Genomic DNA, 13,549 nt, shown 5'->3' with positions numbered 1-13,549 from the left:
GATTCGTATAGCACGTACACACGCACCGCACGAGCATCGCACGCCCATGCGCAAGCCTTGCGGCCCACGCTGTGCGCACGGCGCACAGGCCCACTGCCCGCAGCCCATTTGTGCGCGCGCGCCAGCCTTGGCGGGGACTGGCCTTGCGCTGGGCCTGGTCGAGGCATTGGCGTGTTGTTGGATGCGTGTGGCTTGCTGGGCGATGGCCTGGCTTCGTGCTGGGCCCTCGTCCGGCAGGCCTCGTCCGATGCTTATTCGTACGATACGCTTCCGATTAAATTCCCGGTTCCGGAATTCATTTCCGATACGAACAATATTTAACATTTCCGATTCCGGAATCAATTTCCGTTTCGAACAAATATTTAATATTTCCGTTTCCGGAATTATTTTCCGATTCCGATAATATTTCCGATTCTGACAATATTTCCGTTTCCGGCAATATTTCCGATTCCGGCAATATTTCCATTTCCGATAATATTTTCCGATACGTACCATGTTTCCGTTTCCGGCAACATCTACGACTTGGATAATATTTATATTTCCGATACGATCCATATTTCCGTTTCCGGCAATATCATCGTTTCCGGAGTATTCATTTCTTGCCTGTGACGATCTCAGCTCCCACTGAAACCAAGATCCGTCGATTCCGAATATCCATAGATGGAGTATTTAATGCCATTAAATACTTGATCCGTTTACGTACTATTTGTGTGACCCTACGGGTTCAGTCAAGAGTAAGCTGTGGATTAATATCATTAATTCCACTTGAACTGAAGCGGCCTCTAGCTAGGCATTCAGCTCACTTGATCTCACTGAATTATCAACTTGTTAATTAATACTGAACCGCATTTATTAGACTTAACATTGAATGCATACTTGGACCAAGGGCATTATTTCCTTCAGCGGGGTCTACGTCACAAGCCGCGTAGGTCCTTATTTTCAAATTTCAAAAATAGATTCGTCCACTTCTATCGGACGGGGTGTCCACCCTTAGCGGACAGGCTCGCCATCTTTAGCCGGCGGGGTCTGCGTCACTAACCGCGCAGGTCCTTAGTCGCTGCAGCGATAACTTTTTCTGGTTTTCCGTTTTTCCAAAAAAGAACGATGTGAGTAGCTTTCCCTTTTTCCAAAGATTGGTTTTCCGTTTTTTCCAAAAAAGAACGATGTGCTGGATTTTCCTTCGTTTTACGTCCCATAAAAACAAGGGTGTTTTCTCGTTTAGCTAGCCCTAAAAATGAGAATCTTTAAAAACATTTTTTACCTCGTGATTGGGCTTGGCCAGGCCCAATTACACTTTATAGCTTTGATTTCGAAAACATCTGTAGCTACTCCAAATGACAAAGTAAGGGAGTTTCTGCGCACCTTTAGATCCTTCCAATGACAAAGTGAGGAAGTTTCTATACTATCCGTTGACAAATCCCAATGACACGTGAGGGATATGTCGACACTTCAAGTGATGACCCTTAAGTCAAATGTTTTCACTCGGGGGCTCGTTAGACCCTCGCCAAAACAGGTCACCATGGCTTGTGCGACGCACTCCGTCTAATACTTTGACCATCGTCTTACTCCAAGACTCGGTCAAAGTGGGGACTAACTGTAGACACCTACTTTTGTCCCCATTCCTGAAAGGGAAGGTTCGATGATGAAAGCGTAAATCTCCACTTCACAACGCATATCCTATAAAATAACGAATCTCAATCACCCTTTTTATTTCACCCGAAACCTGCTATTTATAGAAACCTGCTATTTATGGAAACCTGCTAAAAATAGTAACTGCCGTAATAGGTAGTTGTTAAAAGTGGCAAGTCATAAAAGATAGAAACCTGTCATAATTAGGTGTTGCACTCCAACATAAATCCTAAATGAGATAGAAATTGCGAGAGAATCCTATTCCTAATACGATTCGAAAATAAGAGTTACGTATTAATTAAAATCCTAACGAGCCTAGAGTTCGTAACGGGCCCAGACGCATCCCGTCACAAGGTTAATACGCACTAAAAGACTCAATTAAATCTCAAATACTCCGGATTCTAGGAATCCGAATCTGACTAAGGAAAACAGCCCAGATCCTATTTTCAACGCCTAGCTCTGGGCGCCGAAATCTTCGGCGCCCAGGCCTGGGCGCTGAAAATACCTGGTACGTGTTTTTTCCTAATTCCTCGTGGATTAGAGTTCTACAATTCTATCTTTCCACGAACTCTTTTCTATAAATAGGGCCTTAAGTTCGACGTGAAAAGGACAACAACACGCAATTATTATTCTGAGTATCGACTCTAAACCCCTAAGCCTAAGCCTCACGCTGCAAAACTGATCACGCGTTCTGTCGCAATCGATCCATAAATCGAACAGAACGTATCCCGTCCCATAATTTGAGATTCGTTAAATAAAAGGAGAAATAGCAAAGTCAAAGTGGTTAGTTTTCTGAGAACCGTGACGCACCTGTAAAGGGTGCGTCGTAATGTGTCCCTTTTCCATGGTTTAATTGCTTTCCTCGCCCTTTTATGAACTGTTAAACTAAGTAAATCTGATTGTTCGATCACGCCTAACAAATATGATATTTTTGGGAAATTGGATTATCATGCTAGGTCCCTTAAAACAATCTAAATCAGATAATCGCGCTCGATCTAGTACTATATGTTGCATATTGTTAAAATCAACTCAGATTAGTTTAATAGTTAACACATGTCCCTTCAATTATTTATGCTGAGCTAGTAAGGATATCCTGCCTCTGGAGTTATCGAAGAGCGAGTACTCCTCTCGGTAGTTACAGTCCCCCGAACCCTCAATCTCTACCCTGCGGGTGTACGTTGAGCGATCCCCACCACCAGGGATCACAAGGAACCTACGGCCGTCGTGGTCAAACATAATTGCACTCCCTTTATGTCATGATAACCGGGTTTTGTCAGTTTTTCTCATTATCGTTAAAAACTGAATGGCGACTCCTATATTACTAGTCAATTGGGTGTAAACTCACAGGAAATCCAATTACACTTGATTTGACAAAAAGAAGCGTCACACCCACGAGGGACGAGGTCACGCATTAGGCTCGTGCTTTTTCGACCCCCTCACAGGGTGTTACATATGTGCTTAGTTATTGTTGTCTATTACTACCTTAGTCCATATTCTGTCCAATTAATCACTAATCATATTATAATCAACCGTTAATCATACTTTCATTATTTTAATTAAATTAATAAAATGATTTTTCTAACCTATGCATCGTCAATCATGGAACACGAGAACACTATCATACAAGTCCAAACTCTTATGTAAGTCAAAATTCACATGTCAATATTAAAAATACTTATTTTGTCTGAAATAAATTTAATTGTGCGTGAAAATATCTGAAAAAATTTACTTTTTTTGATTTTTTTAAACTGAACTTAACTGAATTTATCTGAATATATGCAAACTTATTTTGTGTGCAATAAATCAAAATAAATCTATCAGAACAAAAACTAACTTGAAAAAGGTGTATGAGTGTATGACGCATGCCGCGCGCACTACACAAGGCGGTCGAACTAGTGTACAAAAAAAAGAGAGGGTGATGTTATTGCTAATCTGAAAATCTAGACCTTGGTCCATAATTTCTCCAAACTCCCCCACCTGGACATCCCCATATCTAAACCCTCCCAAACAAATTCAAACAACTCCGCCTATCTCTCCCTATACCCAACCTCACACTGTCTCGGTGTCTCCGTCTTTCCTCCACCAGCACGGCCGCTAACTGTGCGCTCCTCCCTCTATCCGCCACCCTATCTTATCCGAGTTCTTCTATGTTTCTCCTCCGTCTTTGTTAAGGATATTGGGTTGTGCGCAATTTCAGCCACCCATTGTGGCGCTTTAAGGTAATAATCGTTCAAGTTATTTTTGTTTTTTGGCGGGGTTTTTGGGTATAGAATGCCAGTAATTTCTGGGTGAAAATGGATGGATACGGTGATTATTGTTTTTGCTTTCCTATGTTGTAGAAACAAGTTCATTGTCAATTGGTATTGTATTATGTTGGTGTGGAATTGAAAGTTGTGAATAAACCCATGTTGTTGTCTTGTATATTCCTATGTACTGTATAAGTGTATATTGGTTGATGGTGCACTTAATTGAATCAGTATAGTTGCAGAATCAATGGCAACGAGTCCTGGATCGATGGTAGTGGTGGCTTGCCGTGCTGTTTTGAGCAACAACCACATGACAGTGCTTGTCACGCGCCACGGAGTACAACTTCATGGGCCGCCTGCTGTGTGTGTCGCGAGCAACATATTTGCATTACGTATCTCTGCTGCCTTCAAGCCTTCTCGGCGGCATTACACCACTGCTCCTCTTGTTGAAGGTAACCACTTCAGATTCTGCGTAATGGTTGTTGAACAAATTTCGTGTTACGGTCGGCATCATATATCAGAATTTGTATTGATTAGGGAGTTCAAGAATATATTTCCAGTATTTTGTTGAATAAAATGTGATTCGAAAATTAGCGAGTGAACATGGATTTTAGTTGAGTTTTTTCGTCAAATGATAAACTTGTTTGCTAAACACCTTGAATTATATCTAGGTCATGAAAACTCCCGGAAATGGGATTTTCTGTGGAAGCTGGGAGTCATTGAAGATACCAGTGATGTAAAATCAAAACTTCTTTTAGCAAAGACATTGTATATACTTGTATAGTTGTACCGTAGAATCTTCATGTACTCTAGTATTTTGCCACAATTTTCCATCTCTTTATTTGATGAGCTGGTATAAAAATGATATATTTTGCAAACTTTGATATAATTAGTTCTCTTGTTGATTTTGATGTGAATTTATCATATTTGATGTTTCCAATATCAAACGGGGGACTGTCACATTGTTGGACTTTTTCTTGATGACTCTGGGACCTTCAATTGTACTCTGAAAGCAAAACCACTCATTCAGCTCTATCCTTTGCCCATACCAACTTTGCGTTCAATCTTTAATTGAGGTCCAGGGTAACCTTATTTTCTCAACTTTGTTGAGGCCTTCTGGTTCATTTAGGGCTTGATTGGTATGAAACTATGAATCAATTTAGAGAAGGTTGTTTTTCAAGGATCAGTTTAAGGGCTTAGGTTTTCAAATCTGCAAAATTCTTCGTTTAGGCGTGAGGTTCAATTTGAATTCATTTTATAATCTAACAGGGGGCTCTGACTTGGCTTAGTGTTCAGGTTGATTGGAAAGATGAGTTTGAAGATAAATTGTTGATTTGGTATTTTTATTGGTAATTTTGGGCTGTGGCTGTGTGGGGCAATGAGGTTCTAACGTGATTGCTAATGTGGGTGGGCATAGGTTTCAGGGTTCAGTTCAACAGCAACATTTTTCAGCTGTAAATGGCTGGCTCTATAGCAAACTGATACAGAACATACTCCACTAGTTCTCCTTAAAAAGGTTTTTTCGTTTTAAAAAAAAGCCGAAGATAAAAAAATGTTCTGTTAGGCCCTACTTAATTCCACAATTGTGCTTGGGAATCTAAAACTTACTGAACTAAATCCTTAAGAATAAGACTTAAAAGTAATCCGGACTTCTTGAAACATGTAGTGGTGTGGTACTACTATTTCGACATACAAAGTTAAGTAATTTGAAAGAATAACACTTAGGAATTCACTAATGTGTTTCTAATGATGTTGGATCTTGTAAAGTTTATCAATGGGTCTTCGGTTTTTTAAACTCTGAGTTTAACTAGTCTGTTGTTGAGCAGGTGTGATAATCTATTATTGTCATTTACATGTTTATTGTACATAATTTAGTCCTTCTTTATTCAAATGGTAACAATGTCTTGTGGACTGAGAAATAGGTGCGATGCGAACAGATGGTGCTGTGAGTTTAAGAGGAGTGTCTCTTACTTTAGTAGCTGCAGAGAAGGAAGAAGCTAAAGCTGTTTTGACGTTATTTCTGAAAAAACAGGGATTGGGCAGTGCTGCTGCATCAAGAACCATAAACAAGTCAGATCTTTTCATTGACCACCTCGTGTCTCAGCTTCACTCCATTCATAAATCTCGGTATCTCGTAGGTTTGCCCTCAGTAAAGCTATCACATTTACAGGTCAATCTACTTCTTTGACATATCATCGAGGCAGTTGCATGATCTAGAATATTTTCTTTATTTTTTTGCCTTGCAGGTAGGGAGTTGTCAACCCTTGAAATCAGAGATGCTCTTATTCCTTACCTTGAAAACCTGCAACAAGAGCATGGAAGTAATTTGGTTGATGTCGTGGAGAACTTTCCAAATACGCCTGTTAAAGAAAAAGTGACAGCAGAAGTTGTCTCCCCAAATGTAACTTTAGAATCAAAAAAGATGTCTGATGAGACTGTTAAGTCCAGGAAGCTTAAGGCTATGGCTCGGGTTAGTGGGTCGGTCCCAACAGAGAAGCTTCCCCAGCATGTTATTTATCTCATTGAACTCGGGATGGATCTTGAAGATATCCAGCAGGTTACTCGAAAGTTCCCAGCTTTTGCCTATTACAGTTTGGATGGAAAAGTCAGGCCTGTGGTTGAGTTTCTTCTTGAACTTGGTATTCCAAAATCTGAAATACCCATTATTCTCCGTAAGAGACCCCAATTATGTGGAATCAGTCTTTATGAAAACCTAATACCCACCATGAAGTTCTTGGAGAGCTTGGGTTTGGACAAGAAAAAATGGGCAAAAGTGATATACCGATTTCCACCCCTTCTTACCTATAGCAGGCAAAAGTTAATGTCAACAGTTGATTTCCTATATGAAATGGGTCTCACAGCACAGGATGTTGGCAAGATTCTGACACGTTGCCCAAACATAATAAGCTATAGTGTTGAGGAGAACTTACGGCCAACAGCAGAGTATTTTTCTTTGTTAGGTATAAATGTTGCTGTTGTTCTGCAAAGATCACCGCAGACTTTTGGACTAAGCATCGAAGGAAACTTAAAGCCTATAACAGCATTTTTCTTGGACAAGGGCTATAGTTTGGAGGATCTTAGGACCATGATCCAAAGATATGGAACCCTGTATACTTTTAGCTTGGTCGGGAACATGATACCGAAATGGAATTTCTTTTTAACCATGGACTATCCCCAATCAGAACTTGTCAAGTTTCCCCAATTTTTTGGTTATAGTTTGGAAGAAAGGATTAAGCCAAGGTATGCTCTCGTCAGGCAATATGGGGTGAAGTTGCTTCTGAACCAAGTGTTATCTTTATCAAGTGATGACCTTGAAAAGGTTTTGAAAAGGAAGTTGAAACGATATGGCGGACAGGTTCTAACGGAATAGCCTGAATTGGATGCTGTATTCTTTGACATGTTTGTCATGACGAAGTTGCTCATATAGACGACTTTATTAGGGGATTTTGTTAGCTGACTGGGAGAATGTTTGAGGTACTAGAATGACTGTTTGGAAAATGTACTCTGATTGATCTAGCACTCTTTAGAGTCGAATTGTGAGCAGAATAAATCTGACTGTCCCAAAGACCCAGACTGTGGGTTCTTGTTGCTCTCTGAATCTTTTTGCAACCTTAAATGTTACTCTGGCCATCCCATGTATTCATTCGCTAATGGCACAGGGATTGAGGAGAGAGAAAAATAGGTTAGTGGATGTTGGCCCAACTTTTATGCGAAGTAATGAAGTTTCTTACTAAATGGAGAACGTATACTTGAATACGGGACAGCCATTTTTGGTGTTCCATGCTTCTGAATTCCAGGCAGGAGGCTAGAGTTCAATCTTCGCCAGACTCACTCTTGGGGAATCCCCTTACGTCCCTCAGGGGTGGGTCTATTAATCTGATTTAAAAAAAAGATGCTTCAGTATGGGATGGAGTAAGTATTTCTTAACTTGCTTTTTCTTCTGCTTATACACACATGGTGCACAGCCGCACATTGTCTCTTTGATGATTCAAGTAATCAGTAAGCAGTGACACCTTCTTAAGTATTTAATATGCACATCTTGAACTCATTAGCAGTGGGGTCGAGTCCGTCCTTTTCACTATAGGCTACATTGTGATATTTGGTTCAGAAAAATTGAGAAAAATGATGTTTTAGTCCAATGGGGTGAGTTGTGTACTATATTTCCTTGGTTATCCTATATGATCTTTGGCCTGCAATTGGTGTACCTATGAAACATGCATGAGTTCGGCTAAGCAATGCCGAGCTGATTCGAACAATATTCCAGGTAACTAAGGACTGTGTTATCCTTGTACTCTTTCCTGCCTTTGTTGCTGATATTCTCTGTTTAGTGAAGTCTTTGCTTTTCCACCATTCTAATGTTCAAATATTACGTGATTCCCAAATTTTCATCTTTAACCGTCATTTGATGTTACGTTTCTCTTCATTGTGGTATTTGCATCGATATCATTGCTGTATAAAGTGCCTATCTTTTGATCTTTGTTTTTCTCCCGAAGGCATTAGTGCCGTAGGAAGGGCCTTCTACATAGTACATCAGTACTCTGTAGGAGTATTCCGAGGGCATTATGTCATGGAAATTTAAGTGACCAAAATGAAGAGAGAAGGGTGTTATTGTTGCTTAGGGTCCATCCCACCAAAATTTATGTGGGATGGATCTTTGAAATGAAACATGATCCTGAGTAACACAATCTATCACAATATCTATTCGAACAAAGCCATACAATTAAATTTTGGTGAATTAGTTTCTTATACTGAATGTAGATTGTGTTATTTGTTACTTTGAACTTGAGAGCCAAATGATGATGTAGATTTTAACCTTGAGCGAGCGCCTAAGAGTGAACCTAGATGTTTGTGTGTTTATAGTTTTTTAATCAACTAATTTCCTGGTGCTTGGATGCAGATTATAAAGATTACTGGTTTTGTGGTATCTGAAGTTCTGAATAACGGTTCTCAGAAAGTGTAAGTGGCTTTATGCTTAGAATGGTAGAAATGCATCAAATTCAAGTGTGCCCGTATGTGTGAATTAAGACACAGGAGACGAAAAGTCCTCTTAACGAGCTAATCATATTTCCACTCCCCTGTTGGTCTTTCACACGGTATTATTTACTGATAATAACCCAAGTTTAATTTAAGAAAGGGATGTACATGAATTTCCCAAGATTTGCATTCCTCATGTAGTCAATGTTACTCCTTAACTGATACATAAAAGTCTGAAGTACAAATACAGGGGTGTTCTGTTGCTGTAACCGACATGAAATCCTGAACCATGTCTTTGTCATCACGATTGACGAATAAAACCAAGGTGATACCATGGCTATCATGACACTCAAAGATGCATCCTTCTGCAGATTGTTGAGCATATTGTTTAGTTTATGAAGTTCTAGCTATTTTGGTAAGGCCATTCATTACCAAAAGATTCAATTAGTCAGGCTACGGCCTAAGTTTATATGTGATGCTAACTTCTACGAGTTCAGTTTGCTGGGTATGTACCTTGGACTTCATGATGGAGCCACAACCGGTTCGCAGCATGCGCTACGCTAAAGTCACTAAGACTTTGTTTGCTAGGGTGTAAATCGTTTTTTTCAATCATTTTACGTTGTTTGGTTTGGCGATTTCCACAACTCTTTCAAAGGTGGAAAAACATTTTCCATTTGAAAGAAAGAGAAACCACTTTTCCATCTTTCCTTCTTACCTCCATCATTTTTCTTTTCATCAATTTTCACTCATATTTTCCCATTTTTCTTTTTCTACTAATTTTCATGTAAGGAACCAAACAAAGAAAACTAGTTTTGAATTGTATTTTTCCTTGAAAAAAGATTTCCATAAAATTGAAAAATGTTTTACGTCAAACCAAATGGATGCTAATACTCGTAAGCACGGTCTCTTAATTCTTGAGACCTATGTACGGCCTTGTGCCTTTATCTATATGGTGGGAGTCCGGAAAATGTAAAAATAGAGTTGGGCGGAGAAGTCTGTTGATTTGGTTATACAAAAAAGTTTGTTAGCTGATCTTTGTGTTAAAAACTACAGATTGCCAAAGATAGCAATTAAGGTTTACAAGCTCATCGATATATTAAGATTTACACAAATAGACAAAGTCTTTGCGTAACAAGTTGAGACGACGCCAAAACTTGAGACAGCTGATCTGTTTTGAGGAAATATCCGTTCATACAGCGAATATTCGAATATTTAGAACACTCCAATTTCAGAGTTATGCGTAAAATATTTATAGAAAGAAGTTTAGAAGTTACCATTCTGCCCCTGAGTTGGATCTCCTTGTCTGTTTGGAGGATGTATGGGATCACAATGCGGATTTCACTTGTGCAAAGATGACGTACATCTTATGGTTTGAGTGTTTGTCATCTTTTGTGCCATGACTGTGGATCTCTTATCGAGGCTAGTCTTCTTTCTGGAAGTGTTTGATCACATAGTAGATCAATCGTGCTGCCGAGGTTGTCTAATACTTGCTTCATCCTGCAGGCTGGCTGGTCTTTTGTCATAATGTTTGTTGACATAGAGAAGATAGCATATCCATGAATATGCATTTTATAAGAAAACCGTATTAGGAAATAAACACATCTAAATCGAAAACACTGCACTTAGGTTATAAATGAAGGGCAGGAAAGGTGCAACAAGTTAGTGACATCAGAGTCTCAGACAGCAGGTTACATTGTATGAATTTAACAATGAAGTAATAAGCTTTCTATCATATACTAATTCCTTCCTGGAGAGTATCTTCCTGCAAGTCTGAAGTACTTCAGAGAATGAAAATACAGTAAAAGGAAAGATAAAAGTCACATTTGAAAGAGATGAATTTGAAGATTTGAATAGAACAATTTTCTGGAATGAAGGTTGATATCAGATGCTCCAGCAAGAATTGATTTAAGAAGGCCGTCCGATGGTCGAAGCCAAGGTCCGCACTAGTGAAGGAATGCCCACCGGCTTCGATCACTAGTGCAAACATTGGCTTGACCGCTGGACCAGGCTTTCTGTTCATAACTTTGTATGCATTTGGTGGTTTCTTAAGAAAAGAAATAAAAAAAGAACAAGTGAGAGGGTTGTTAAGGTTGATTGGCTGCATGCTTTAGGATTCATTTGAATTGGAGATACAAGATATGGTTCTGCTCATGTTGTGGCTTGTTTCCTTATATATTGCAAACAAAATGATTAATAGCTGATGTCACTTGAACAAGGTCGTGAAAACCACAATTGTTTTGACTTGGTTTCATACTTTATTACTCCCTCGTGTTCCGTAATTGTCATTCTACTTTCTAGCTAAAGTCAATTATATCTACATTACAGGGTTAATCTTGGGTTGTTTAGTGTTTATCGGTGCGAATGAGTCATAAGAGAATACAAAATACAAACAGGGATGAGGGCTTTCAAGTTTGAACATGTGACTTATCATACAAAAGTCCTTATGTTTTAATTACTAAGATAAGACATTATTGGTACCTTGGTTTGCTTGCTAGCCTAGCAGTATTTTGAGTTATGTGGCTTTGGTCCATGGTTCTCCGTTCTTTCTATATGGTTTACTCTTGATTGTAAATGGTCGTTTTGGATTGCAATAAAAAAAAAACTAGTGTTCTATGATCTACTTCCAGTAGTTAACAAGAGTAATTCGGTAATTTCACACAACATAATTTTAGGGGAACAAGTATTATAATTAGTAAATAAATATATACTTGAACAGATTTCATAATTAATTGGAGTACTAATTCTCTTCTTCTTAGGTTAAATAGGGTAGGAAACTGGAATTATATAAACTACTGGACAATCGTACTTGGATTAGTTAGATATACTTGTTTCAATTATCTTATATCGAGTTATTTATTCATCATCTCCAATATAATAGGTGTGAAATTTGGTCTTCACTTGGTTGAAACTTGAAAGATCAAAAGATAAAAATCAGTCATATTTTGGATTTATTGGAGCTGATCCAGCGAACGGGAGTGCTATGCGTTAAAAAAAAAAAAAAAAACTTACTCCGTAATATTTTTTTTCAATTTTTAGTCATAATTTGGCAAATGGGTTGAGAGGGCACCATTGTTCAGTGTGCATGGTAGATGCAAATGTAATGGTTTTGTTGATAATAAAAAGGGATTTTACTTCCCATTGTACATTTGTAGTTACTACGCATGCATATGATTAAAAGTTCCATTTCTTCTAAATAATTTTCTACAATCCATCGCCACTAAGAACTAAACTTATTTTGAAACGAAAGGAGTATTTAATTAGATCTTTTAATTATATTATTATACCGATTAATATATATTATCTTAAATTAAAATAATAATGTTGCAGCATCAAACTTGATAGCTTGTTTTGATTCCCTAAGAGAAAGTCAACTATCTCCTAACATGTATAGACGTGAAATTTGGTTGTGACATGGTTGGCAATTTGGAAAGAATCTAAAACAACTACTAATTAGCATATGTAGCCAAATGACATCTCATATATTATTGTACGGAGTACCAGTTCTCTCAAATTTTACTCGTCATGACGTTATTAATTAGATTGATTTGCGGACCTTGTAAAAAAACCAAAGCTGACTAGACCTTTCTCTAGTACACAAAAGGCTGAGGGCAAGGGTAATGAGGATTAATGAGTACACTTAATCGGAGGAGGAGGGCATGAAGGAATTATGTCCTTAGACATTTTCGGCAATTACTAAATTTAAAAAAGAATTAATTATGAAGATAATAAGTTAATTATTTTAGTAATCATATTTGTTTGCTAGAGGATAAATGTGATTCGTAGGATAATATTGATTGAGCCTACAACTAAATATATTAATCCTATGAGGTCACACATATAAGCAGTTCATTCATTATCTGACAAAAAGGAAAACACAAAACCCCTAACTTATTATCTGAAACGCCGTTCTTCCCAAACAAAGCAAGAGATTGATTGTGGGCTCTCAGATCTTCGAATCTTGCATACAAACGAGAGAACACGCTACAAAGGTGATTATTCTTTCTTCATAATCTGATTCATATTATTGTTATGCATGTGATTCTGGATATATGTTAGGAAATTGTTTCCTGAAATTCCGCTTTATGCATCTATATAATCCTACAGTGGTATCAGTTTTAGCCTCTTGCATAATATTTTATGATCATGATTGTATGCAACGTTATTTTTTTTTATTCAATTAGGGAAGATTTATTTATGGCTTGAATTTGCATAATTGATATTTGATATTAATTGATTGGAAATTATAAATCGTGATTTATTTAATTTATGCACAAAATATATTTATAAAATTTCGATTTTTTTAATATAGGGCCGAAATCAATAGTTAATTTCACATAATTTTTTTTGGAATTTTATAAAATTAATTTCGTTAGATTTTAAATTATTTGTTGGTTAATCAAGATAATAATTTGGTAACAATTAAAGATTTGATTTTTAATTTGTTAAATAAATATACTGATAATCCCCTAACTTTTATAGAGTTAAGCTAAATGTTGGGATCTAGTTTTTTCCTTTTCTCTCCTTTTAGGACCTATAACTTTTTTTTTCATCCTTTGGGACCTCAAACAAAAATTCCGTTGAGTTAACTGTAGTCCATCCCACCGTTAACCTAAGGAGAAATAATAAAAAATTAAAAAAGGCAATTAAATGTGATTAATGCAATTTAATTCAAATAGAAAAAAAAAATCTGAAATTTCAGC

The 13,549-nt window shown here is 37.7% G+C and overlaps 1 protein-coding gene across 5 annotated transcripts; it reads left to right on the top strand.

Annotated features, from left to right (window-relative positions):
- The first annotated feature begins 3,554 nt into the window (after positions 1 to 3,554).
- Positions 3,555 to 9,169, top strand: LOC110774870 (transcription termination factor MTERF5, chloroplastic). 5 transcript variants are annotated; one of them, XR_008922984.1, is made up of 5 exons: positions 3,557 to 3,848; positions 4,118 to 4,327; positions 5,798 to 6,013; positions 6,122 to 7,787; positions 8,773 to 9,169. XR_008922984.1 is itself a non-coding variant. In XM_021979464.2 (4 exons), exons 2-4 carry the CDS (start codon positions 4,123 to 4,125, stop codon positions 7,243 to 7,245), a joined length of 1,545 nt encoding a protein of 514 aa, XP_021835156.1. In that variant the 5' UTR covers positions 3,555 to 3,848; positions 4,107 to 4,122; the 3' UTR covers positions 7,246 to 8,258. The 5 variants fall into 5 exon arrangements, 3 of the variants coding, with proteins under 3 accessions (XP_021835156.1, XP_021835155.1, XP_021835154.1); XR_008922983.1 differs by having other exon boundaries at positions 6,122 to 8,139; XM_021979464.2 differs by lacking the exon at positions 8,773 to 9,169 and having other exon boundaries at positions 3,555 to 3,848; positions 4,107 to 4,327; positions 6,122 to 8,258.
- The last annotated feature ends 4,380 nt before the right edge of the window (positions 9,170 to 13,549 follow it).

Source organism: Spinacia oleracea, chromosome 6, assembly GCF_020520425.1.
Source record: "Spinacia oleracea cultivar Varoflay chromosome 6, BTI_SOV_V1, whole genome shotgun sequence".
Taxonomy (NCBI): domain Eukaryota; kingdom Viridiplantae; phylum Streptophyta; class Magnoliopsida; order Caryophyllales; family Amaranthaceae; genus Spinacia; species Spinacia oleracea.
Note: the sequence above shows the minus strand (reverse complement) of the source record. Positions and strands in the feature narration are given on the sequence as shown.

Bases quoted from the DNA above. Each gene is read 5' to 3' on its own strand.
- LOC110774870 (XM_021979464.2), top strand. From the start codon at position 4,123: ATGGCAACGAGTCCTGGATCGATGGTAGTGGTGGCTTGCCGTGCTGTT. The intron at 4,328-5,797 runs GTAACCACTTCA...ACTGAGAAATAG, and splicing joins CACTGCTCCTCTTGTTGAAG to GTGCGATGCGAACAGATGGT. The intron at 6,014-6,121 runs GTTTGCCCTCAG...TTTGCCTTGCAG, and splicing joins TAAATCTCGGTATCTCGTAG to GTAGGGAGTTGTCAACCCTT.